This window comes from Ornithorhynchus anatinus, chromosome 11, assembly GCF_004115215.2.
Source record: "Ornithorhynchus anatinus isolate Pmale09 chromosome 11, mOrnAna1.pri.v4, whole genome shotgun sequence".
Taxonomy (NCBI): Eukaryota; Metazoa; Chordata; class Mammalia; order Monotremata; family Ornithorhynchidae; genus Ornithorhynchus; species Ornithorhynchus anatinus.
This window is the reverse complement of record NC_041738.1, coordinates 3,233,047-3,260,593: the sequence shown is the minus strand read 5'-3', so window position 1 is coordinate 3,260,593 and position 27,547 is coordinate 3,233,047. Positions and strand designations below refer to the sequence as shown.

General features: G+C 56.8%; 1 protein-coding gene across 1 annotated transcript in view; it reads right to left on the bottom strand.

The window, feature by feature from the left end:
- The window catches only part of LOC100089554 (protein mono-ADP-ribosyltransferase PARP12), a 36,116-nt gene extending 11,942 nt beyond the window's left edge, over window positions 1-24,174 (bottom strand). Inside the window, exons 1-14 of the mRNA XM_029075233.2 lie at window positions 23,412-24,174; window positions 22,416-22,551; window positions 20,788-21,049; window positions 20,040-20,141; window positions 18,463-18,586; window positions 15,856-16,021; window positions 15,309-15,429; window positions 12,172-12,268; window positions 11,731-11,818; window positions 10,625-10,755; window positions 9,345-9,496; window positions 8,307-8,592; window positions 5,935-5,954; window positions 1,651-1,903 (exon numbers count right to left, since the gene is read on the bottom strand). Coding sequence (XP_028931066.1) covers window positions 1,651-1,903; window positions 5,935-5,954; window positions 8,307-8,592; window positions 9,345-9,496; window positions 10,625-10,755; window positions 11,731-11,818; window positions 12,172-12,268; window positions 15,309-15,429; window positions 15,856-16,021; window positions 18,463-18,586; window positions 20,040-20,141; window positions 20,788-21,049; window positions 22,416-22,551; window positions 23,412-23,803 — 2,330 coding nt within the window. The 5' untranslated portion in view covers window positions 23,804-24,174. The remainder of the gene's footprint in view (window positions 1-1,650; window positions 1,904-5,934; window positions 5,955-8,306; window positions 8,593-9,344; window positions 9,497-10,624; window positions 10,756-11,730; window positions 11,819-12,171; window positions 12,269-15,308; window positions 15,430-15,855; window positions 16,022-18,462; window positions 18,587-20,039; window positions 20,142-20,787; window positions 21,050-22,415; window positions 22,552-23,411) is intronic.
- Window positions 24,175-27,547: the final 3,373 nt, after the last annotated feature.

Sequence of the window (27,547 nt, the reverse complement as noted above, 5' to 3'; positions counted from 1 at the left end):
AGTCACTTAACTTCTCTGGGCCTCGGTTCCCTCATCTGGAAAATGGGGATGAAGACTGTGAGCCTCACGTGGGACGACCCGATGACCCTGGATCTATCCCAGCGCTTGGAACAGTGCTCTGCACGTAGTAAGCGCTTAACAAATACCAACATTATTAAATACTATTCGGGCTGGGCCTGGAAGGGTTGGGGGCCCGGGAGGGAGGTAGGAGGCGAGAGGGCAGAGGTCAGTCTCCACATGCAGACTCCCCCACCCCCGCCATCCTCTTCCCTGGAGACTTGTTCATTCCAAGCGCTCGGTCCAGTGCTCTGCACATAGTAAGCGCTCAATAAATACTATTGAATGAATGAATGAATGTGCAGAGCACTGTTCTAAGCGCTGGGGTAGTTACGGGGTCATCAGGTCGTCCCACGTGAGGCTCACAGTCTTAATCCCCATTTTACAGATGAGGTACTTGAGGCACAGAGAAGTTAAGTGACTTGTTATAACACTGTTGGTATTCGTTAAGCGCTCACTATGGGCAGAGCACCGTTCTAAGCGCTGGGGGAGATACAGGGTCATCAGGTCATCCCACGTGAGGCTCACAGTCAATCCCCATTTTACAGATGAGGGAACCGAGGCCCAGAGAAGCGAAGCGACTGGCCCACAGTCACCCGGCTGTCAAGCGGCGGAGCCGGCAGTCGAACCCATGACCTCGGACTCCCGAGCCCGGGCTCTTTCCACTGAGCCACGCTGCTTCCCGTAGGCTCCCCGTGGGGCGGGAACGTGGTCTCCCAACACCGTCGAACGGGCCTCTCCCGAGTGCAGAGAACAGCGCTCCGCACCCTCGAAACCCACCGTCAACACCACTTCCCGACGGGCCGAGCGTCGCTCTCCGAACGTGCCTACTGTTGCACGTCCTCTCCGGGGCGGCCAGTACAGCGCCCCAAAGATTTCCTCCATCGATAATGATGACGTCGGTGTTTGTTGAGCGCTTACTCTGTGCAGAGCGCCGTCCTGAGCGCTGGGGGAGATACGGGGTCGTGGGGTGGCCCCACGGGAGGCTCCCCTTCTGCACCCCCATTTTGCAGATGAGGTCACCGAGGCCCAGGGAAGGGAAGCGACCGGCTCAGAGTCACCCGGCCGACGGGTGGCGGGGGCGGGGATTCGAACCCACGACCTCGGACTCCCAAGCCGGGGCTCTCGGCTCCGAACCAACGCTGCTCGCTGGCCCGGGGGCGGCTCGTGGAGGGCGGGGGGGCCGCGTCTGCCAAGTTCGGACTCTCCCCTAAGCGTGGCTCAGGGGAGAGAGGCCGGGCTTGGGAGTCCGAGGTCGTGGGTTCGAATCCCGCCTCCGCCACCCGTCAGCTGGGTGACTGTGGGCGAGTCACTCCAAGCGCTCGGTCCAGTGCTCTGCACACAGTAAGCGCTCAATCAATACTATTGAATGAATGAATGAACGAGTCACTTCACTGGGCCTCAGTGACCTCATCTGCAAAATGGGGATGAAGCCTGGGAGCCCCACGGGGGGGACTCCCCCCCTCCCGATGACCCTGGATCTCCCCCAGCGCTCGGCGCAGTGCTCTGCACAGAGTGACAAATAGCGAGATGATGAGTAGTCGTGGAGAGGCCCGAGGGGAGGGAAGGGGGCGGGGGGGGGAGGGTCCTTACCCGGCCTTGGCCTGGCGGCAGGTCCCGAAGAGGAAATAACGGCAGAGGTGCAGTTGGCCGCAGCGTCCGGCACAGCCCGGAGCGGGGCCGCCCCAAGACAGGCACAGCCTGGCCGCGCTCACCCGTCCCGCCTCCGGGACCGGGACCGGGACCGGGACCCGCCGCGCCATCCCCGGACCCCACGGGACTCCCCCCGCCGCCCGGGACCCGGGAAAATGAAACCGAAGCCGGCAGTGCGGGAGGGGGGAGGGGCCTAGAAGGGGCGGGGCCCCGATGGACGGGACCCACGGGGGGACTCGAAGGGGGCGGGGTTTACAGGGGCGGGGCCAGGGAGGGGCGGGACTTACGGGGCGGGGCCCGGGCGGTGATTGGACGGGAGGCCGGGGGCGGGGCCCGAAAGGGGCGGGGCTTACGGGGGAGGGGTCTGACAGGGGCGGGGCCCGGGCGGTGATTGGACGGAGGGTCGGGGGGCGGGGCCGGAAAGGGGGCGGGGTTTACAAGGGCGGGGCCTAGGCGGCGATTGGACGGGAGGCCGGGGCCTGAAAGGGGCGGGGCTTACAGGGGAGGGGTCTGAAAGGACGAGGCTTACAGGGGAGGGGCCTGACGGGGGCGGGGCGGGCAGGGGCGGGGCCTGGGCGGTGATTGGACGGGGGGCGGGGGGCGGGGCCAGAAGGGGCTTACAGGGGCGGGGACTGGGCGGTGATTGGACGGGAGGCCGGGGGCGGGGCCTGAAAGGGGCGGGGCCTAGCCGGGAGGAGGCTTGATGGGCGGGGCGGGACTCCATTCGTTCATTCAATAGTATTTCTTGAGCGCTTCCTATGTGCAGAGCACTGGACTAAGCGCTTGGAATGAACAAGTCGGCAACGGATAGAGACGATGCCTGCCCTTCGACGGGCTCACGGTCTCATCGGGGGAGACGGGCGGACGAGAACCATGGCGATCGACAGAATCGAGGGGAAGAACGTCTCATTAAAACAAGAGCAAATAAAGAGAGAAGCAGCGTGGCTCAGTGGAAAGAGCCCGGGCTTTGGAGTCAGAGGTCATGGGTTCGAATCCCGACTCGGCCACTCGTCAGCTGGGTGACTTTGGGCGAGTCCCTTCACTTCTCGGTGCCTCAGTGACCTCACCTGTAAAATGGGGATGAAGACTGGGAGCCCCACGTGGGACCACCTGATTCCCCTGGGTCTCCCCCAGCGCTTAGAACAGTGCTCGGCACATAGTAAGCGCTTGACAGATACCGACATTGTTATTATCATTATTAGAATCAAGACCCAACATTATTATTAGCAGCGTGGCTCAGTGGAAAGAGCACGGGCTTCGGAGTCAGGGCTCATGAGTTCGAATCCCGGCTCTGCCACTTGTCGGCTGGGTGACTGTGGGCGAGTCACTTCACTTCTCTGGGCCTCAGTTCCCTCATCTGTCAAATGGGGATGAAGACTGGGAGCCCCACGTGGGACCACCTGATTCCCCTGTGCCCACCCCAGCGCTTAGAACGGGGCTCGGCACATAGTAAGCGCTTAACAAATACCAACATTATTATTATTATAGAATCAAAACCTAGATTCTAGACCGTAAGCTCGTTGTGGGCAGGGAATGTATCTGCTTATTGTTGCGTTGGACTCTCCCAAGCGCTCAGTCCAGTGATGGAGAGAGGGAGCCGGAGGAAACCCACTCGTCGACGCTCTGGACTGCAAGCTCGTTGTGGGCAGGGAAGGTACCTGCCCCCCCCCCCCCCCTTCACCTCTCCGCAGCTTAACCCTCTTTTCCCCCCCATCTCCCTCCGCTCCTCCCCCTCTCCCTTCCCGTCCCCTCGGCACCGTACCCGTCCGCTCGACCGTATATATTTTCATCACCCCATTTATTTCGTTCATGAAATGTACAGCGCCTCGATTCCATTTAGTCGCCATCGGTTTTTACGAGACGTTCTTCCCCTCGACTCTATCGATCGCCGTCGTTCTCGTCGGTCCGTCTCCCCCGATGAGACCGTGAGCCCGTCGAAGGGCGGGGACCGTCTCTATCTGTTGCCGACCTGTTCATGCCAAGCGCTTAGGACGGTGCTCTGCACACAGTAAGCGCTCAAGAAATACTATTGAATGAATGAATATCGAATGAATGTACATGCCAACTCTTTTTTTCCAAAATCGGTATTTGTTAATCGCTTACTACTACTACTACTAATGTTGGTATTCGTTAAGCGCTTACTAGGTGCAGAGCACCGTTCTAAGCGCTGGGGGAGATCCAGGGTCATCAGGTGGTCCCCCGTGAGGCTCACAGTTAATCCCCATTTTCCAGATGAGGGAACTGAGGCCCAGGGAAGTGACTCGCCCACAGTCACCCGGCTGCCAAGTGGCAGAGGCGGGATTCGAACCCATGCCCTCTGACTCCCAAGCCCGGGCTCTTTCCACCGAGCCACGCTGCTTCTCTAGCGTCCTAAGCCCTGGGATGGATACTAGGCGATGGGGTTGGACGCGGTCCTCGACCCACATAGGGTTTACAGATGAGGTAACCGAGGCAGAGGGAAGTGAAGTGATCTGCCCAAGGTTAGGCGGAAGACGCGCGGCGGAGCCAGGGTTAGAAACCGCATCCTCTGACGCCCAGGCCCGTGCTATTTCCACTGGGCCACGCTGCTGCTCTGTTGCACTCTCCCAAGCCGTCTGCACACGGAAAACTCTCCATAAATACTATTATCCATTCATTCGATAGTATTTATTGAGCGCTTACTATGCGCAGAGCACTGTACTAATGGACAACTGGGCAACGGAGACCATCCCTGCCCGTCGACGGGCTTGCGCTCTATTAATCGGACGACTGCCATCTGGGTCACCGGCAAGGTTCCTCATCGGCCCATTGGTGACCCAGCTTCCCCTTTCTGGAAATTTATTTTCACGTCCGTGTCCCCTGTTGGATTATAAACTCTTTGAGAGCCAAGATCTCGACCGCTACGTTAGCGGACTATCCCGGGGGTGCAGTACAGTGATCTGCGTGGAGTGAGTGCCCAGTAAATGCTACTTTGCGATTCGCGGGCAAGTCCCTCGTCTCCGGGCAGCTAGCTGAAGCTGCAGGGCCGTTTCTGAGCTGGTGGAGGCCCAGACGGGGCCATGTGGGACACGGAGTATGAGCAGGGGGAGAGGAGAAATTAGGATTCGGTTGGAGAAGGAGCTGCCACAAGCAGGCCTGCAATTTGGACCTTTAATTACTGATTTTGGCAAAATCAAAGGCTGTAATTGGGGTGGTTCACGGGCTCTCCTTTGATGAGTCAGAATAGTAGCCAGAGATCCGTTGTCACCAGTTACTCTTACGAGAGAATGTGCTTTAGCGATTACCTGGAAATCAGACTGACTCTCCTTTATAAAACTGGATGACTGGACATGTTTTTGTTTCGTTTTGTTCTGTTTTGCTTTCCTGTCTGTCTCCCCCCGTTTAGACTGTGAGCCCGTTATTGGGCAGGGATTGTCTCTATCTGTTGCCAAATTGTCCATTCCATGCGCTTAGTACAGTGCTCTGCACATAGGAAGCGCTCAATAAATACTATTGAATGAATGAATGAATGAATGAGAAACATTCACACGCACACTCTTAACCCGACCTTGGACGTCAGAAGCTCGTTTGGCCCAGAGCCGAGAGCTAAGAGCAACAGGGACCGCATCCAACCCGATCTATTTGTATCCACTCCGGCGTTTAGGACAGTGTCCGACACAGTAAGCACGTAACAAATACCACAGATATTATTATTGTTGTTACAACAGACTTGGTAGACACATTCCCGGGCACGGCTAGCTCACAGCCTAGAGATCCGTGCAGACATTATCGCCGGTAAAGACACGCCTAAGGTTTGTCTGATTACAGCTGGCCCGGGTATCCCTATCTGATCTTCCTTCACCCCGTTGAAGGGGTTCATTTACGGCTCAGTTATGACATCTCCCGATGGGGCTTAACTCCGTCCTCTAGACTGTAAGCTGGTTGCGGGCAGGGAACACGTCTACCAACCCTCTTACACTTTACTCTCCCCTTTAGCCCAGTGCTCTGCACACAGTAAGCCCTCAATAAATGTGATTGATTGATTGGGGCTCCTAGGGGCGCAGAGCCGCCGAAAGGGACAGAGAGGAGGTGGAGCGGGGTCCAGGAGGGCTAGAAGCTGGACTCTTCAAGGCTGGGGGATTTATTTTTGATTTATTTTTCAATTAAAAGAATGCCCACCCAAAGTCACATGGCAGACAAGTGGCGGAGCTAGAATTAGAGCCCAGGACTTTCTTAATTGATTATGACCCTCAGAGATTTATTTACCCAGAAGCAATTTTGCTAGCCTAATAGAGTCGAGGAACACACCAGGGTTTTTACAAGCAAACCACGATTTTATTGATTCATTCTTTAGTAGCGTATACTTCCCTAACCCACTCCCGCAAACACGCTTCCTTACACTCTCTCTCTCTCACCCACACACTCACATACATATACACGTGTGTACCTCCTCACACTCTCAGCTGTCCAGGCAAAGGGTAAGGTATCAAGCTGAAACTGGAAAACGACCACACCCAGACCTTTAGATGATGGAGACCGTAAGCTCGTTGTGGCCGGGGAATGGGTCTATTACTGTATCGTGCTCTCCCAAGCGCCGAGTAGAGCAAGCACTCAGTAAATACAATTGAATGAACGAATGGAATGGCTCACGTGGTCTCGGACGCTGTGCATTTATCATCATCATTATTATTATTATTATTAAATGTGTGATACTGCATTTATTATTATTATTATTATTATTATTCATTGCTGTGTTAGTTAAGTGCGTACTATCTGTCAAGCCCTGTTCTAAGCTCCGGGATGGATAGAAGTTAATCAGGTTGGACCCGGTCCTTCTCCCTCCCGGACTCGCGGTCCAAGTAGGAATGAATCCCCATTTTACAGAGGAGGAAACCGAGGCAGAGAGATGTTAATTGACGTACCCAAGGGGACCCAGCTCTACTGATAAGAGACCACCAGTAGGTTTCCGTATCCTTGCGGTACTAGTCAAGAGCTTCTTTTGTGCCAAGCACTGATACAAGATAATCAGGTCCCACTTGGGGCTCACAGTTTAAGTAGAGGGAGACAGGTTTGAGTCCAGGGCCTGGCACATAGAAAGCACCTGACAAATACCGTAAAAGAATCCCCATTTTCCAGAGGAGGGTACCGAGGCAAGGAGAAGTTAAGTGATTTGCACAAGGTGACGTAGCAGGTAGGCGGCGGAGCCGGGATGAGAACTCAGGTCCTCTGATTTCCAGGCCCCTGCTCTTTCCGCTAGACCACGCTGCTTCACTTGTACAGTGCTCTGCACGCGGTAAGCGCTCAGTAAATACGACTGAATGAATGAACGAAGAGTGTTCGTCTTTTCCACGGTCACTCAGCACACATCCTCTCTGCGATTTATGACAAGTCCCAAGCCCTGACCTCTTTCCACTGAAGCCACGATGCTTCCCTATCCCGACTGGTCCGGCTACCCGATCCCGTTCCCCGAGGCCTGCTTTAATGGGGTGGGGGAAAAGGTAAACTCCTACCCTCCCCTCTCCCCAGAAGTGTTCTCTCTAAAATTCGTGAGTTCCCCACCCACAGATTTCCCTGCCAACCCACCACATGACAGCTAACAGGCGTTTGATTTTTTCAAAATTAACGGTAACATCAATCAGTAGATCTTAAACCGAATCGGGGCACGATCCCTTTTCCCTGACACCAGACCTTATTCTCGGGGTTCTTCCCGGCCGGTAGCTCTCTGGTGGTCCGCCTCGTCCGCAAGCGTTTCCTGGAGAAGTGCCTCGCGCCAACCACAGCCTCCCGGGTGAATCTCAGCTTCCCGAGCCCGCTGCCTGGATTCCCCAGGAGGAGACCCGGCTCTGTGGTGGTCTCACCCTTCAAAGTGGCCTTCCTGACCGGACGTATTTTGCTCAGCCCCTCTCCTTTTCACAAATCTCCCGCGAAGAGTGGTCGGTCCACCTATCGACAGCTGGGTGGTCAAGCTATTTATTGAGCGCCCACTGGGTGCAGCGCACCTCTTCGAGTTAGCTTTCCTTCGGGGAGAGGGAAACTAAGGGGACAGGGTCCCCGGCCGTTTTTGGCCGCTAATTCTGCTGTACCGTGCTCTCCCAAGCGCTCGGTAGAGCGCCCGGCCCCTAATAAGCTCTCGATAAATACCACTGATTGATTGACTCTTCCTCGCTGACCTGTGCGGGTGAGCCCAGCCCACTTCTCTGGCAACCGTCCCTGATCGCCTCTGCTGTCCCAGAGCAATCTCCGAGGCAACCATCTCCCCGCAGGGGTCCAGGTGAAGGATGAAGACTGTCCCCAGCCTCGCGGCCACATCCCGGGCAGTGAAGTCAAGAGTCCGGCACGCGGGGGAGGATCGTGGTCATGCTAGCGGGGCCAGGAAGGAGCAGACGGGGCGCGGGGGACTCCGGGGGGGCCTCGCGGCCGTCCCGGCGCGACCAGGAGGGAGCTGATGGGGCGTGGAGGATGCTGAGAGTCTTGTAGTCGTGCTGGCGGGACCAACAGGGAGCAGACAGGGTGCGGGACCCTCCTGGCTGTGCTAATCAGGACCGGGAGGGTAGAGGTACGGTGTGGATAAGGGCGGGGGCATCGCGGCCACGTCGGCGGGACCGGAGGGGCGGGGGCCGGGAGGAAGCCGGTCTCACTGGAGATTACACTTATTGGCGTCGGCGTACTCGATGATGTACTCCGGGTAGATCTGGTGCTTTTCGAAGATGACGAAGATGGAGGGGTTGGAAGCGCGGTCCACGCAACTGTCGTAGAAGCGGCCGGGGTGCCGCTCCAGCGGGGGCGGGCGGAGGAGGGTGGGGTTTCCAGGCGTGAAATCCCCGACCAGGACGCGGGCCAGGAACATGACCTTGACTTGTTTGCCGCTGACGCCCAACTGGGAATACTTGTGGGAGTAGCTGGCATCTTGGGCAAAGTAGCTGCCTGGGATGCAGGGAGGAAAAAGGGAGGGGGGTGACCAAGGAAAATGTTTCTTGGGGGTGGGGAGGGGGAGGGTCCAGAGGCCAAGAGTCCAACCCAGCTTCACCCACAGCCTGAAACCCGGGAGTTTGTGATGGAGGGGTCCCAGCTCCCCAGCCCCTGCCCAGAGATTACTTGTATCATTATCATTATTAGTTATTATATTTATTTAGAGAAGCAGCGTGGCTCAGTGGAGTCAGAGGTCACGGGTTCGAATCCCGGCTCTGCCACTTGGCAGCTGGGTGACTGCGGGCAAGTCACTTCACCTCTCTGGGCCTCTCAGTTCCCTCATCCGTAAAATGGGGACGAAGACTGCGAGCCTCACGAGGGACAACCCGCTGACCCTGTATCTACCCCAGCGCTTAGAACGGCGCTCTGCACGTCGTAAGGGCTTAACAGATACCAACGTTATTATTATTCGGCACTTACTACGTGTCAGGTTCCGTTCTGATCCCCGGGGTAGATACGAGTCCATCAGCTAGGGACAGAGTCCCTGTCCCACATGGGCCTCACAGTCACTGGCGTCGAATCCCCATTTTGTAGTTGAGAAAACTAAGGCCCAGAAACTTGAAATGACTTGCTCAAGGTCACCCGGGAGGGGGTGGCCCCTCCGCTCCAAGGACGTCTTCCCCCTCCCCGGCTCCTGAAGGTTCCACGCCCTACTATTTCCTCGCCCGGGGCCCTTCCCGCCATTCCATCCACCCTGCCGGGCCAACCTTTCCCGAAGAGGGTGCCGTGGGTCCCGCAGATCCGCCAGTCGAAGTTGTGCTGGCAGATGGCATCCTGATGGGCGGGGTTCGTGCCGTGGAACAGAAGCTTCTCCGCAACCTCATTGCCTCCGTTCACCTTCCTCATCTGCGTCTTCTGCCTGCGGCCAGAACCATCCACTGAGCCCCCGGCGGGGCCCGCGGCCGGAATTCTGGGGTCGTCCCCGCGGGCCCGCGGGGGGCCGCCCGACACGAGGTCTCCGCGGGGAGCCCCCGGCCCGCTGTCCTCACTGGCGTCGGCCGGCCCCGGCCCCTTGGGGCTCCGGCGAAATACTGGCCCTCCCCCGTCACCGCCGTCCCCGGCCTTGCTTTCAAAGCCGAATTGAAGGCCCATCTCCTCCAAGAGGCCTTCCCTGCTTAAGCCCCCCTTTCCTCTTCTCCCACTCCATTCTGGGTCGCCCTGACTTACTCCGCTCAACAATAATAATAACGACGATGGTATCTGGTAAGCACTTGCTTTGCGCCAAGCACTGTTCTAACTGTTGGGGTAGATACAAGTCCATCAGGTTGGACCCAGTCCCCGTCCCGCATGGGACTCACACTCCTAATTTTGCAGGTTATCTTAATTTGGCAGATTTTATTTTGCCGACGATGGAGGTCCAGAGAAGTGAAGTGACTCGCCTCAGTTCACACAGCAGACATGTGGTGGAGCCGGGATTAAAACCCAGGTCCTTCTGACTCCCTGGCCCGGGCTCCGCTAAGCCAAGCTGCTTCCCCACTCCCAGCCCCACGGCACTAGAGAAACAGCGCGGCTCAGTGGAGAGAGCCCGGGCTTGGGGGTCGGGGGTGATGAGTTCGAATCCCGGCTCTGCCACTCGGCAGCTGGGTGACCGTGGGCGAGTCACTTCACTTCTCTGGGCCTCAGTTCCCTCATCTGTAAAATGGGGATGAAGAGCGTGAGCCCCACGTGGGACAACCTGATCACCTTGTAGCCCCCCAGCGCTTAGAACAGTGCTGTGCACATAGTAGGCGCTTAACAAATACCGACATTGTTATTATTATTATTATCATGTTCATCTGTGTGATTTATTTACCTATGTTAATATCTGTCTCCCCCTCTAGATTGTAGGCTTGTTGCGGGCAAGGAATATGTCCTTTTATTGTTATATCGTACTCTCCCAAGCGCTTAGCATAGTGCTCTGCACAGAGTAAGTGCTCAATAAATACGATCGAATGAATGAACGGACGAAGGGCTGGGGGAGCCGGGGGGCTGGCGGGCGGGCACTTACCACTGGAAGACTTGCCAGAGGGTGAGGTTCTGAACCCTCCGCACCCTGCGGACGGAGAAGTCGCTCATGGTCTCTTGAAACTGCTTCACCACCTCCTGGTGCTCTGGGGTGCTGGGAGCCAGGTCCACCAACTGGGAAGACGAGCAACGCGCGCTGAGAGCCCAGCTGGGGCCGGGGGCTGGAAGCGGGGCTGAACCCGGCGGAGGAGGGACGGGAGGGCGGCGGGGGTCCATCAACATTAACACTATATTCTCAACCATTCGGATGCAGGACCTCGGACCGGCTCCCTACTCTGTTCAGGGCGCCGGTCCGGTTGCCCACTGGGGACAGAGCTCTGGACCGGTTTGCCCGCCCAATTTAAGGATCTCCATGTCTCTGTCTCTCCCAGTAGACGGTCAGTCAGTTGTTGGGGCTGAGATTAGGGCACTTACCTCTTATAATAATAATGATGATAGAGGTATTTATTAAGCGCTTACTGCGTGGCAGGCACTGTGTTGAGCGCTGGGGTGGATACAAGCAAATCAGGTCAGACAAAGTCCCTGTTCCCCAGGGTGATGATGATGATGGTATTTTTTAAGCGCTTACTCTGTGAGAAGCACTGTTCTAAGCGCTGGGGGGATACAAAGCGATCAGGTTGTCCCACGTGGGGCTCACAGTCTTCATCCCCATTTTACAGATGAGGTAACTGAGGCCCAGAGAACTGAAGCGACTCGCCCACGGTCACAAAGCAGACAAGCGGCAGAGCCGGGATAAGAACCCACGACCTCTGACTCCCAGGCCTGGGTTCCATCCACGACGCCGTGCTGCTTCTGTGCGCGCCCTGCATCCGCTCCAGCACCCCGCCCACAGCAGATGCTCGGTCCAGTGCCCTGAACCCATCGAATGTCCAGTCCGGCGCCCTGCACTCGGCTGGCCCGAGACAACGCCCCTGCCCCCGCAGTGGCACTAGGAATTCCTGGCTCAGCGATGCCCAGACGGCTGCCAACCATCGTCCCAGTACCCCCACCACGGCTCCGGTCTCAGACCGAGCGTCCGGGACCCCGGCGCGGCCTACCGGGACCCATTCCCCCAGATCCAGGATGGGCAGAAAGAGAGACCCCAGGTACCTTGAAGCCCACGTCCGGCACGGCCGTCTTGTCCCAGGTGTCCGGGAAGGTGCCTGCCAAAATGCTCGGCTTAGACGAGCCCGAGGACCTGGCGGAAGAAATAGGCCGAGGCAGGATCAGCCACTGCCCCGGAAGGGATTTCGAGGATTAAACGCCTTCCTCGACAAGCCTATCAAGGGGCACCCAGCTCCCTTGACAGAGCTCCGGGGCAGGCACCCCCTCCCCTCACCGACCTCCTCGCCGCCAAACCAGATCCATGCCATCGGCCAGCTACCTGAGAGATGATATTCATTCATTCGATAGTATTTATTGAGCGCTTACTATGTGCAGAGCACTGTACTAAGCGCTTGGGATGAACAAGCCGGCAACAGATAGAGACAGAGATCCGGGCCCTCCCAGCCCCTGGCCCCGGCCCCCGACCCAGACACCCCCAGTCCTCACGCTCTCTTTATGCTGTCCACATCTGTGGAGGACACGAATTCCGGCCGCCGCCGTACTTTTCGTTTGGTCTGGGAGACCAGGTTTCTCTGGACCATCTCTGTGGGGGTCAGGAGGAGAAGGAACACAATGCTGGGATGGAATGGAGGGGGACCTCTAGGCCCAAGGGGCGAGGTCCGGCGTCCCCCCGCCCCCCAGCCCCTCACAGCTCATCCTCCCCGACTCCCGTGCTAAACTTCTCACTGTGCCTCGATCTCATCCATCCCACCTCCAACAGCTCGCCCACATCCTGCCACTGGCTTGGAACGCCCTCCCGCCTCATATCTGACAATGACTCTCCCGACCTTCAAACCCTTATTGAAGGCACATTTCCTCCAAGAGGCCTTCCCTGACTGCACCCTCCTTTCCTCTCCTCCCAATTCCTTCTGCGTCACCGTGACTCGCTCCCTTTATTCATCCCCCCTCCCGGCCCCACGGCACTTATGTCCATATCCATAATGTAGTTATTCATATTAACGTCTGCCTCCCGCTCATAGATGGTAAGCTCGTTGTGGGCAAGGAACGTGTCTGTTTATTGCAAGACTGTACTCTCCCAAGCACTCAGTACAGTGTTCTGCACACGGTTAAGTGCTGGATAAATATGACTGATTGACTGGCTCAGACCTGAGTCTTGCCTGGTTGGGAGGCCAACCCCTCCTGTACGGTCAAACTCCACGGGAAATATTTGGACTAGCACAGTCAGGACCGACCCCCGCTCCGTCCTCCCTTGTTAATTGCACTGCACCGGCGTAGCGCCAACCCCGAGTGGGAGGAAGACGGACCTGCCGGAGGAAGGAGGCCTCACGGCAGCAACAAGACCGTACGGTGAATGACCGCCAAGGACATACCGCCTCGCTAATCTTGGGGCCCCAGAGATATCCGCAAGGGAGCATCGAGCCAGGTGGCCGATGTCTCCCTCCCTCCCCCCATACTGGGCCCCCTCTGTTCTTGGCACACCAGAGGGGACATAAGGCAGTGCGTGCGGGGGGAGGGTGCGGTCGCAGGCCGCCGGCCGCCACGGACTGTTCTTTGGGTAAGCCCCCCCGCGTTCCACTCTAAATAAACTATCAACCTGAACTTATCCACCTCTTTCTTCGGTATTCCGTTATTATCGATATACGGGGGACGGGCAGTCTACGCCGGCTCCGGTCCAACCCGGTACACCTCCCAAAGAGATGAGGCTCTCGGGCCCACGGGGCCACGACGTGGTGGGCCCGGAGAGGGGACGATGCTCCCCGGGAGGCCGGAGTCGCCACGGGGATCCTCCGGCAGGGAGGGATGGGCGGCTCGAGGGAGCGGGAAGAGGAGGCAGCCTGAGACCTTGAGAGTTGGCAGTGTTGTGGCGAAGAATGGAAAGGGGAGGGATCTGGGAGCCGGCGAGAGATCTGACTGCTCCCCGCAGGTGGCAAGACCACTGGGCTGACCCCTGAGGGACCTGCTAACCTCAAGCTCCCAAAATGCGCTTGAGACCCCAGCTGACCACGGCAGCCCTGACCCACCCCGGCTGCCGCACCGGGCTCCTCAGCCTGCAAAAACGTAGGGGCGGGATGGAGAGTCAGAGGACCCGGGTTCTAGTCCCCACCCGGCTGCTGTGGGGCTCCTGGTAAATTGCCTAACCTCTCTGGGCCTCAGTTTCCTCAATGTGGGTAAAATTCCTGCCTCATCTTACCTCAAAGGGATATTAGGAGAACAAAAATGAGACAAGTAACTTGAAGTCGCTTGGGAAAACGAAAGCCTTGGACATATTCTGACTGATCTGATGCATGAGCAGACCTGGCAATTAGGAACAAAAGTTTGGCTGCCAAGAGGGGCTTCGTCAGAATTCTTTCCCATCACCCACCCAGAAAAGCGGGACTGTGTGTCAGGCCCGGCCCTGTCCAACCTATCGTAAGCAACCACGATCAAGAACACAATTCTGCCAATCTGGTGGCAGGATACGATAGCATCCTCTGGGAGATTCAGCTCAGGGGGGTCAAAGGCAATGCTGAGTCCTTAGATGCTTCACATAGGAGGTCCTGTCCACTAATGTCTGTGCTCGGGCCCCCCCCCCCCCGACACAAGAGACCGAAACCGATCGTTAGGTTTCTCTGTTCTGAACCACCTCGGCGCTACAGATGGACGATTAGCCTGAAGAATTAGCCCGATACCCAACAAACCATACACCCCACACTGAGGACTTCCCACGGCAATGGAGAGGAGAATGCTCTTGTCGCATTCTACTTTCTAAGCAGCAAACCGTCCAGCGGCACAGGGGGAGGCGAAGAGGTAGGAAGGCTAGGAAGTCCTTTGGAAAAGGAGTAATTTTTCAGAATCCTAGAATCAATCAGAAGCCTATGGAAAATCCCCAGGGGACAGGCCCGGGTCATAATACGTGCCAGAGAAAAACGAACCCAGGCGAGCAACAGAAACCCGGCATGGCTCACCGATAAGGTCATCATATAAGCACCGGCTGGCAGAGGAGAGTGCTCTGGCTGAATTCTGTTACTTCAGCAGCACACCATCCGAAGACGCGGGGATAAACAAGGGGTAGGAAGGCTGGGAAGTCCTCTGGGACTAAAAGGAATGGAAAGCTCACCTGAGTGAGGAAAGAGGATAATTTGGGAGGTCAGAGGCGACCAGGAAATTAGATGAGATGGGTTTTTGCACCAGACACCGGACCCAACTGTCGGGCCTAGGTGGGATGTTTCAGACCAAAGGGATACCCTAAACATAGGGAAATCAGCAGGACCAGAGAGCATCCTTGCCAAAATTCTGAAGGAACTCAGAGAGAAAGTTGAGGATATTCTGACAGGAATGTGTTACAAACGGCCACTGTCCCGGAGGACCGGTGGACTGATCACCGTGGTAACCTCCACTCACAAGCAGGGCAGGTCCCATCACCAGGGGATTAAAGCCTATTAAATCTCGCTTCACGCCTGGCAAAATGGTGGAGTCTATCACCACGTAGCGTATTAAGTACGGGAGCGGAGAGGGGAGCTTCTTGGAAAGGCCACAATGAAGAAGAAATTATCGGTCACTCGTCGGTTTTGTCAGTCGCACATATGCATTTGAATACCACTCACCCCACTGGCACTATCATCTGCAAACCCAACATACTCTACCTTCAAAGCCAATTGTGTACTTCTGAGAACCAGCCTGGAAATACATCGTGTCTTTCGGATTAGCCTGGAACACCGTCTCTAGGTCCACGGAGGTCAACGAGGCCGGGTGTTGATTCAACCCCTGAAGAATGCGATCAGCTAGGTCAAGGACTAAACCCTGGCTCACCCAGGCTCACCCAGGCCTTCCTTCTAGTAATAATGATAATAATCGTGCTATTTATTACCTGCTCACTCTGTGCCACGCGTAGCGCTCGGGGTGAGCACGAGATAATCAGAGTGGACACAGTCTGCTCCACAGGGGGAGGGAGAGCAGGTATTTTATCCCCATTTTACAGAAGAGGAAACTGAGGTACAGAGAAGTCCAGTAACTTGCCTAAGGTCATGCAGCAGACAGGCGGCAGAGCAGGGGACCCCCGACTCCCAGCCTCAGGCTCTTTCCTAACAGGCCACGCTGTTTCCCAGCAAATCCAGCCTCTCTGGGCAGACTAGAAGACTCAGTTCTGGGCAAAGGAAGCTACAGCCCCGTGACTCTGCTCGACCCACTCACTTCTTTCCCGTATTCAATCCACTGGCCACGATCGTTCATCCAATACCAATGCCACTTCGTCGTCAGAGAGAAGCAGGGGTTCTGGACGGATGATGGGGTGGACAGGCGTCTGACCGGTGCCGACGCACACGTCATCTTTTGGAAGTCAGTGTTCGGGCTTCCAAAACTGCAGGAACGAGAGGCGGGACTCAGCCCTGGAGAAGCTGTTCCTCCTGCCCAGCGCCAGCCGGGACGGAGCGGCAAGCGGCGTCCGCCTTGTCGGGGCTGACTGGGCACACGCTGCGGGGGGAGAATGTTCTTGCTGAATTCTGCTACCTAGGGAGCACACCATCCAGGGATGCAGGGATAGGCAGACTAGCGAGTCCTTCGGGAAAGGAGTAGCTAAAAATAAAATAAAACTGAAAAAAAAATCGGAACCCAACGGAAGTTTGTAGGCGGGGGAAAAACGTATGCCAAACAACAAAAAACCTAGGTAACCTGCCTAGCTTCTGGTTCCTAGAGCTTCCTGAAGTTGCCCTCCCACTGGCCCCAGATCGATTCATTCGTTCAATAGTATTTATTGAGCACTTACTATGTGCAGAGCACTGTACTAAGCGCTTGGAACGGACAATTCGGCAACAGAGACCATCCCTGCCCAGTGATGGGCTCACAGTCTAATCAGGGGCTCACAGTCTAATCGGGTCTGGACACATTTTAGAAAAAAACACTCCAACCTGCTACTTAGTTGAATAACACCCTAAAATCGGTAAAAACAACCTTGCCTCTAGATTGAAAGTCCATTATGGACAGGCACTGTGTCTCTAAATTCCATTGTAAAATAATAATAATTATAATCATGGTATACGTTAAGTGCCTGGGGTAGGTACAAGTTAATCAGGTTGTCCCACATGGGGCTCACAGTCTTAATCCCCATTTTACAGATGAGGTAACTGAGGCACAGAAAAGTGAAGTGACTTGCCCAAGGTCACACAGCAGACACGTGCTGGAGGCAGGATTAGAACCCAGGTCCTCTTACTCCCAAGCCCCTGCTCTTGCCGCTAGGCCACGTTGCTTCACTTAGTTCAGTGCTCTGCACACAGTAAGTGCTCAATAAATATCACTGATTGATGGACCGACTGATTCTTTCACAGATGGCCGTTGGTCAGCGAGCAGGAAAACAGCGTGGCCTGACGGGGCTGGGATTCTGAAGAACTGGATTTATGTCCCAGCTCCACTTCTGGACTTGTTGGGTGACCTCGAACGAGTCACTCACCTTCTCTGTGCCTCAGACTCCTCTCTGGTAAAACGGGAAGAATGATCCCTGTCTCTCCTGCCTGGCGGGGATGCTGTGAGGACAACGTGGACTAACTGACACGGAAGCGAGTTGGGAACATGAAGCAGTCAACAGATTAAGGGACTTTCATGATTTTAAGACAAGCCTTTGCTTCTTTTGATGTTTTTGCAAAAATGGACCCCAGGAAGCATCACCTTGGTGTCAGAAGAAAATAGTTTGGGACTTGCAGAGAACAGCGCGCATGGGGCTGTCGAATGCCAGCGAACACAAAGTTATAATGTTGGTATTTGTTAAGCGCTTACTATGTGCCGAGCACTGTTCTAAGCGCTGGGGTAGACACAGGGGAATCAGGTTGTCCCACGTGGGGCTCACAGTCTTAATCCCCATTTTACAGATGAGGGAACTGAGGCACCGAGAAGTTAAGTGACTTGCCCAAAGTCACACAGCTGACAAGTGGCAGAGCCGGGGTTCGAACCCATGACCTCTGACTCCAAAGCCCGTGCTCTTTCCACTGAGCTACGCTCTCATTCTGTCTTTACATCACCCCTGTGAGGCAGAGACGAGGCACGAGCTTTAATCCCCATTTTACAGACGAGGAAGCCGAGGCTGGAGAGGGTGGGTGACTCGCCCAAGGTCACATGTCAGACCGGTGGCAGAACTAGGACTCAATCCCCTTTCTGCCGACTCCCAAGCCCATGCTCTGTCCACAGGGCCACGAAGCAGGTCTGAGCCTTTAGGGAGTCCAGATATGAGCTATACATGGCAATTGCTGTCACTGTCCCCTCCGTCCCCACCCAGTGAAGCCCCTCAGCCCGAACCCCTCCCTGACTGGGGATCCCTCAAATCTCTCCGGTCACTCCGGACACCAAAGGAGACGAGACGGGATCTAAGCTTTCTGGGGAATCCAATATGGCCTTGACTTTTGCCCTCGTGAACACCTTCCCCGGTGGCATTATGCCGTACTGTCCTCAGCCCCCATCCTGCGCTGCCCCCCAGCTCTCCTTGTCCTCCCCCCACAATCCGGGCCTCCCACCCACTCTTGCAACCTGATATGGCCCCTGAGCGTGGATCTGGGGCCAGTCCAACTTTCCAGAGAAAGGGTTCTACTGGCCTGGGATCAGGGTGGAGGGAAAGTTGAGAAGTTTGGGGTGGTTGTCCGTCTCTATACCGTGCCCCCTAGGGCAAACCTGGTAGTCTCTGGTTCTAGAGCCCGATTTGGTCCCTCCCCGCGTCAGGAAGGGCCAGAGGGGGGCCCCCGCCCAGATCCCCCAGGGCTCGGCCTTCTCTGGCCGAGCGGCAGACGACGCAGGGAGGGCAGTCTAGGACTGCTTCACCTAGAGTTTTTAGGGTCACAGAAGGCCTTTTCGATCTCCTCCATCTTGGGAATGTCTTTCCAGAGGTCCCCATCTTTCATCTGCCAGAGGTAGGGCAGGTGGTAGTGGACGTTTTTGCAGGAGCCTGCAGGGAGAAAAGACGCTGAGGTAACTTGGGGGGCTGGGATGCCCACACCCAACCTGTTTCCGGGCTCAAAGGAGGAGCCCAGCGAGGAGGGTCCGACCACATCGATTCCCTAGATTTGAACAAATCGTCGGGCCCGGCGGACATCCTTTCCAAGGAGGAAGTTGTGTGAATTCTGGCAGGCCCCCGGAACCGACTGTGCTAAATGGCTACTGTTCCAGAGGGTTGATGGGGGGAACACCAGGAAAACCTGCATTCAGAGAACCCGCTGGGGATTCTTCCCCTGGGCATCGGGTCATCATGGCTACCCTGGCCACTGAGCCCATCCTTCCCCTGACCACAACGGCCCCACACCAGGTGGCAGATTCAGGCTGAACGCGCCCATCCTACGACCTTCCTCCCCAAACCATTCATCAGTGGTAGTTACTGAGCACCTATTTTTCTAGTGGTATTTGTTAATGATCTGTCATATTTGTTAATCCCTTCTTTTGTGGCTGGCATTCTACTAAGCCCTGGGGTAGATCCAAGCTAATTCCGCAGGATAACAGTCCATGTCTCACCTGGGGCTCACAATCTGAATCCCCATTTTACAAATGAGGTAGCTGACGCACAGAAAGGTCAAATAACTTGCCCGAGGAAACACAGCAGACAAGCGACGAAGCGGGGATTACACCCAGCTCCTGCGATTCCCAGGCCTGAGCTCTTTCTGCTTGACTAGACTGCTTCTCGCTGGGTGCAGAGCACTTGCGAGAGTACGACAGAATTAGGAGATACGATCCCTGCCCTCAAGGAGTTATTAGTCTAGTGTGAGAGAAGAATGTGTAAGCAGGTAGAAAAAATGGGGCTGCCCCGGGCCTCCCCTGCACCAGAAAACGGTGGTAGGGTGCAAGGTCCCCCGAACAAGGGCCAGGATGCCCGGGAGGACCACCTCGGAGAAGCAGCGTGGCTCGGTGGAAAGAGCACGGGCTTTGGAGTCAGGGCTCATGAGTTCGAATCCCAGCTCTGCCACTTGTCGGCTGTGTGACTGTGGGCAAGTCACTTCACTTCTCTGTGCCTCAGTTCCCTCATCTGGAAAATGGGGATTAAGACCGTGAGCCCCACGTGGGACAACCTGATTCCCCTATGTCTACCCCAGCGCTTAGAACAGTGCTCGGCGCATAGTAAGCGCTTAACAAATACCAACATTATTATTATTACCTCAAACTCCCAGCATCTACCTGGCCCAAGCTCAATTGCGACAGGTCCCGGCCGACCCTCCCCTCTAATCTGGGCCGGTCTGGCCGGCGGGGAGAATGCCCGGCAGGACCCGGATAGAGTCTCCGGGCCAAGTTCCGGGTTGGAGTACGGTCTTTCCTCTGGACCCCAGAAGAGGGAAGGAAGAACGGTCCAGCAACACCCCCAGCCCTAGGGGGTCCACCCTCTTCCCTCAAGAGTGGCCCCTGCCCCCACTCACTCTTGTGTTTGCAGAATCTCCAGATGTAGTAGAGGCAGATTTCATCGCTCTTTCTCTTTTCCTTGTCCCTGGGAGGTTTCACCCCAGAATCAGGGCTTCGACCTGTCAGAGACCAGATCAGGATTACCTCCTAGGAAGAAATCAGCCCTTGCCAGCTCGGGAGATCAGAGGGCCATGGCTTCTGCTAACACGACTTCCATCCTTCTGGCTCACCTGAGCCCCGTCCCTACACAAAAAACACACACACACCCTCCCCTCCCCACCCCTCGAGGCCCGGAGCCCAGTCCCAGCGGGGACAGCAGGGGTGTTGGGTGGTCCACACTGGGTTCCTGGGGGACAGTCAGGGACGGAGAGGGGAGAGTCAAGGGTATCGGATGGTCTGCAATGGGTCACCGAGGGAAGAATCAGGGATGGAGAGGGGAGAGTTTGGGGTGACGGGTAGTCCATCCCTAATCGTGAGGACAGTTGTGCAGAAGGATACCCAGCCCCTATTTCCCCCAAATGTCCTTGTCCCAGTCCCAGAGATGGAGTTCTGGGCCGGACAGGTCAAGAGGCCAAGATCGGGCTGTATGGCTCAGGAGACCATCCGCTCCCGATCCCAGCTGAGTTCCCGAGGTAGGAACATTCTGGACTTCCTAGACACTTCCTAGTGGAGTCTCCCCAGCTCGGAACCCACCTCGGGACCGGCCCTGGGCCGTCCAGCCCGGCCCCGCCCGGCCCGGCCCCCGAACTTCGCGGCCGTCCGTACCTCTCTTCTCCAAGAACTCCCGGAACAGCTCGGCCGTCTGGTGCTCGCGGATGGCCTGGATGTTCAGGGCAGTCGAGGGGCTCAGCCCGTGGGTCTGCAGAATCCGCTGCGTGGTCGGGCCCACCAGCCCATGAGAATATTTGCATTTGTTGTACCGGCACTCCCCCTGGATGAAATGGCGGCACACGTGTAGCCGGGGGCAGCTTCCTTGGAGTTTGCAGGAGCCGTGGGGCCCCTCCCCCTTGTTGTAGTAGACGCAGACCTGGCGGGGGATGGCAGGGAGAGCATCAGAAGACACCGCCCTCCCCACCCCTTGTCGCGAGTCCCCCGGATTAGCCGTTCGACGGCGGAGATGGCAGTGCCCGCTCATGGCGGAGGTCCCTTTGCGTTGGGGCCCAAGGGCCGTCCCCACTCGGCAGGGGACAGGGGGTAAAGGGAGCTTATTCAGGACCCAAGATTCTGGTCCTGCCCTCCAGGCCGGAGTGGGCAAGGGCATCCTCAGTCCGGGTACAGTGAGGACAGCAGGGGGTGGATATGAGAAGCAGCACGGCCTAGGGCACGCGCCTGGGAGTCAGAAGGTCATGGGTTCTAATCCCGGCTCCGCCGCTTGTCTGCTGTGTGAACTAGGGCAAGTCACTTCGCTTCTCTGGGCCTCAGTTACCTCATGGGGATGGAGACTGTGAGCCCTGCATGGGACAGGGACTGTGTCTGCCTCGATTTACTGGGAGCCACCCCAGCGCTCAGTAGAGTGCCTGGCACATGGAAAGCACTTAACAAATATCACGATTATTAGATGTCTGCCTGGTGGGTCTGTCCTGGGCTCCAGCTATGGGAAGTGGCCATGGTGCCCTGGGGACAGTTCTGGGGGAGGGGTGGCTGGGGGCACCACACCCATTCGTTGGGGGTCGCTCCGCCATCAGGAGAACGAGGACCACTCGCCGGCCGCTTCGGGCCTACATTGGTAATTCCCAGGGGCCACACTGGGCGGGAGCTGGCTGAACGCTGCTGTGACTACTCACTCCAAGACCCCCCACTTCTTGGTTGTTGTTGTTTTTTTGAATGGTTTTGGTTAAGCACTTACTACGTGTCAAACACGGTTCTAAACACTGGGGTAGGTCCAACTTCATTAGGTTGGACACAGTCCCCGTCTTGCTCAGGGCTCACAGTCTAAGTAGGAGGGAGATCAGGAGAACTGAGGCGAAGGGAAGTTGAGTGACCTGCCCCAGGTCACACAGAGCCATGATGAGAGTTAGAGGACGTGGGTTCTAATCCCGGCTCCACCACTTGTCTGCTGTGTGGCTTGAGCAAGCCACTTAACTTCTCTGCCTCAGTGACCTCATCTGTAAAATAGGGATTAAGACTGTGAGCCTCACGTGGGACAACCTGATTACCTTATATCTCCCCCAGCGCTTAGAAAGGTGCTTGGCACATAGTAAGCGCTTAACAAATGCCATCATCATCATTATTATATAACCCAGGTCCTCTGACTCCCGGATCTGTGCTTTTCCCACTAGTCCACGTGGCCTCTCCACGATGTTTCTTCCCTCTTGCCCCATCCTCCTCACCCCGGCCCCGGGGAATCAGCCCGAGGCATCCAGGTCCAGCCCGGGTAGCCCGTGGAGACGCACCTCGGGCAAGAGGAAGGGGTCATTCTGGAGCAGCAAGATCCGGAGCTGCTCCTGGTTGAGGCCGTTGAGGTTGTGGGCTTTCAGCACAGCCTGATTGTCCCCTGTGTGGATGTCGTGGGAGAATTCGCACTGGGCCCTGGAAAGGGACAGAGGACAGGGGAGGGGAGGAGGGGAGTGAGTGCGGCCTCGTGAAAGGGAACGGGGATGGGAGTCAGGACACCTGGCTTTGAGTCTTGGCTCTGCCGCTGGCCCGCTGTGTGACCTTGGACAAGTCACTTGACCGCTCTGGGGCTCGGTTGGAGGCCCAGTGAGTGGGTGAACTTGGGAGGAACAGAGAGTGCGAGGCGTGAGCTGAGGTGCAGTGGGAGAAAAGAATGGGTAAGAGAGAGGGAGAGAGCTGTGTGCCTCGAAGCCGGCGGCCAGGAGTTTCTGCTTTATGTGGAGAAGAATGGGTAACTATTGTTAGTTTTTGAGGAGTGGGGAAAAGTGGGCAAAGCAGTGCATCCGACAGCCCTGACACTCCCCTCTCCATCCCTGACTCTCTCTCGGCGACCCGGCACAGACGTAAGACCCCCATCCCCCGACTCTCCTCTCTCCAGCCCTGACTGTCCCCCCTCCAGTGACCCAGCACGGGCCATCCACCCCCCTGGCTTCCCTCTCTGCCCCTAACTTTCTGTCATCCACCCTACAGCGTCCCCACCCCACCCTGGCGTCTCTCCTTCCCACGGGGAGAGAAAAAACTATCATTCGATGACATCGCGCTCACCTTATCTTCCCTCCTAATGGGAGCTGTCATCATGACATCACTCCTTCCCCCTTCCCCCCGGCCTTGGCCAGGGAACCCCTGGGCAGTTCCCGGAGATACGATGCCCCTCTCGGACTTCGGCCAGAGGCCGAGTTGGGAAAAACGTGTGATATGCCGAGTTGGGAAAAACGTGTGATAGACTCCGTCCTTTGAGGCTCGTCCGCTCCCACCTCCCGCCACCCCTTACTCACCGGCGAGGCCTAGGGCCACACTTTCCCAGGATGTAGTGTTTGCACAGGTGCAGCCGGTCGCAGCGCAGGCACTCCCCGCGCACGTAGCGTGGGCAGAGACGGACGGCGGACACGGCCACCACCTCGACGCCCCCGGGCCCGTCTCCGGCCAGCACGAAGCGGTCCGGCCCGGCCTCCCGCAGCACCTGGTCCAGCTGCGGGTCGGGGAGCGCGATGTGGCGAGGCAGGTCCTGCCGGGGCATGCGGCCGCCGTGCTCGCACAGCAGCTTCGTCAGGAAAGTGCACACCACCAGGTCCGCCATCTCCCGGGACCCCGCACCGGACCTCTCAGCGGGCCCCGCGCCCCTTCCGGACTCCGCTCTGGTCCCGGAGCCGGTCCTTGCCCAGTTCATCGGTCCTGGCGCCGCTCCTCACACCGGTGGCCGGTCCTCGTCCCGCCCCCGCCCCGATCACCCGTGCTTACACCGCTCCCCGCACCGGTCACTGTTCTTCGCACCGCTCCCCGCTCCGGTCACCAGTCCTCGCACCGCTCCCCGCACCAGTCACCGGTCTTCGCACCTCTCCCCGCACCAGTCACCAGTCACGGGTCCCCGCACCGCTCCCCATACGGGTCACCGGTCCTCGTGCCGCTCCTCACACCGGTCACCAGTGCTCGCACCGCTCCCCGCACGGTCACCGGTCCTCACACTGCACCCCACACTGGTCACCGCTCCCCGCACCTGTCCCCGCCCTGCTGTGCCGCTTTCAAACTCCCAGGCAGCGGAAAAAACCCAGAGGGAGGGGAGGTGGGGGGCGGGGCTCAGCGAGGCAGAGTGACGATCGAATTGGTCCAGGGGGCGGGGGATGGGGCGGGACATCCAGGGAATCGAAAGTGATGGGCCGGGGGCCGGGCTGGAGGCGTCACCCAAGGCAATCCTCCTGCTTTGGCTGGCTTTTTATTTTTATGGTACTTGTTGAGCGCTTTCTCCGTGGCAGGCACGGAACCGAGCCCTGGGGTAGATATAAAATAATCGTGTCGGACACAGTCCACTTTCCACAAAATAACAACAGTAACGCTCCCCCTAACCCCCCCGGATGACTGCATCTGCCTCCTTGCAGACCTCCCCGCCTCCCGTCTCTCCCCACTCCAGTCCAGGCTTCACTCTGCTGCCCGGATCATTTTTCTCCAAAAACGTTCAGGACACGTCAGCCCGCTCCGCAGAAAACTCCAGCGGTTGCCCATCCACCTCCACAACAAACAAAAACTCCTCATCACTGGCTTTAAAGCACTCCCCCACCTTGCCCCCTCCTACCTCACCTAGCTTCTCTCCCTACAACCTAGGCCGCACACTCCGCTCCTCTAGTGCTAACTTTCTCACTGGGCCTCTATCTCACCTACCTCGCCGCTGACCCCTGGCCCGCGTCCTGCCTCTGGCCCGGAACGCCCTCCTCCCTCAGATCTGACAGTGACTCTCCCAATCTGCAGAGACTTACTGAAGGCACATCTCCTCCAAGACGTCTTCCCTAAGCGCCCTCCTTTCCTCTTCTCCCACTCCCTTCTGCAGCGCCTGACTTGTTCCCTTTGTTCATTCATTCGTTCGTTCGATCGTATTTACCGAGCGCTTACCGTGTGCAGGGCACTGTATTAAGCGCTTGGAAAGTACAATTCGACGACAGATAGAGACAATTCCTACCCAACAATGGGCTCGCAGTCTGGAAGGGGAGAGACAAAACAAATAGACGGGCATCAATAGCATCGATGTAAATAAATAGAATTGTAGATATGTACACATCATGAATAAAATAGAATAATAAATATGTACAAATATGCACAAGTGCTGCGGGGTGGAGGGGGGGTAGAGCAGAGGGAGGGAGTAGGGGCGGTGGGGAGGGGAGGAAGAGCGGAGGAAAGGGGGGCTTAGTCTGGGAAGGCCTCCTGGAAGAGGTGAGCTTTCAGTAGGATTTTGAAGGGGGGAAGTGTGCTAGTTTGGCGCACGGGAGGAGGGTGGGCGTTCCAGGCCAGAGGTAGGACGTGGGCCGGGGTCGACGGCGGGACAGGTGGGAACGAGAAGTTTAGCACTAGAGGAGCTGAGTATGAGGGCTGGGATGTAGAAGGAGAGAAGGGAGGCGAGGAGGGGACAAGGTGATGGAGACCTTGGAAACCAATAGTGAGGAGTTTTTCTTGGATACGAAGGTTGATAGGCAACCACGGGAGAATTTTGAGGAGGGGGGTGACGTGCCCGGAGCGTTTCGGCAGCAAGATAATCCGGGCAGCAGGCTGAGGTATAGACCGAAGTGGGGAGAGACAGGAGGTTGAGAGATCAGAAAGGAGGCTGATGCGGTCATCCAGTCGAAATACGGTGAGTGACTGTACTAATAAAGTAATGGCCTGGATGGAGCCCCACAGCACTTATGTACTTATCTGTCATTTATTTATTTATATTAATGTCTGTCTCTTCCCCTCTAAACTGTAAATTCGTTGTGGGCAGGGACTGTGTCCGTTTATTGTTGTACTCTACTCTCCCAAGTGCTTAGTATGGTGCTCAGCATACAGTAGACACTCAATAAATACGATTGAATGACTGATGAAAGAGGCCACCATCCTCTTGGCTGGCTCGCCGGGTCTCAGCTGGGCCTAGCTTGGGAAGCCAACCCTTGGGATTGCTGGGGAACAAAGACAGAGAGAACAAACTCTGACCTGAGTTTATTGTGATATTTCCAATCGGTCGATAGAACCCTCCCTCTCCCTCCCTCCCACCCCACTCCAGCTTGCCCGGCCCAACGTGGCCGCACTATCGGAGCCAAGCAAGTCCACCGTTCCCGGGGGAGCCGGGACCCTGCCAACTCCCCAAGGTTCCCAGTTCACCCCTTTCAGCTCGGCTTCCCCAGTCCCAATCCTCGGCCTCTCCTGCGTTGGTGCCGGGAATCGGACGGGCGGTTGCCGGAGATTTGGCTAAATTCATCTCGAGGTGGGGCGTGTTGTGGGGTGGAGATTCTGGGCTGGAGGGTTCGTGGGTGGGAGGAGGGCAACCACGTCACAGGGGGACATTACTCATTACTCCCCACCCAGTGAGAGCTGTATCTCACTTTCTTTCACTAGAGCAGGGAATGCAAAGTCTACTTTCCGGGAAGCGAAAGCAGAAAGAGGAACCACCGAACAGTAAACACCTTATGAGTGGCAAACGCATCTTCTGTCGGACTCTCCTCAGCGCTTAGTAGAGTGCTTCGCCCTCAGAAGGCGCTCAGTAAATGCTATTGATGACGGAATGCCTCCTCCAGTCCTCCCCAAACAGGATTACTATCTCTCTGTGGGCAGCCCCCCTCCAAGGACCTATTTCTCCAGCTGCACGGTTTGAAAACCCCACCTCCCGTTTTACCCACAGCATCACTGAGCCCCCAGGGATTTCACTGTGTCTGACATGTTCTTGATTGAATGTTTCAGTTTATGGTTATATTGTACTCGCCCAAGCGCTTAGCACAGTGCTTTGCATACAGTAAGTGCTCAATAAATACGACTGAATGAGGAAAAATGTCTGCGAGCCAGGCAATTTTATTTTTACTGTAGGTTAAGAAATCATTTTCAGCCATTGGAAACGCCGGGGCCCAGTTCAGTGCCCTGCACACAGTAGGTGCCCAGTCCAGAGCCCTGCGTATAGTAGATGCCCAGTCCAGGACCCAGCTGACAGAAGGCATCCAGATCAGTGCCCAGCACTCATTATCTCCCAGGCAATTTCTAGTGGAACAACCGCTGATAAACGATCCACGGTTAAGGTGAATGTATCTAGGCAGACGAGAGCTGAGCAAAATTGCTGGAAAAAGAGGAACTGCCGAGAAATTTCCCTAATCTGATTATCTGACAGCTTGGTTGGCAGCTGCCAGATGGCAATCACCCCCGCCCAGCCCAAAGGTCCCCCAGATCCCCTTGCCAGCAGATTCGCAGGAGCAGCGAGGCAACCCCTTCCCACGACTGCAGACACCACCGCCTGTAGTCAGCGCGGCCTAGGGGAAAGAGTGCCGGGCTGGGAGTAGAGGGACCCAGGTTCTAGTTCCACCTCTGCCCCGGGCCTGCTGGGTGACCTTGGGCAAGTCGCAAAACCTCTCTGGGCCTCACTTTCCTGATCTGTAAAATGGGGATGAGATCCCTGCTCTGTCTCTCC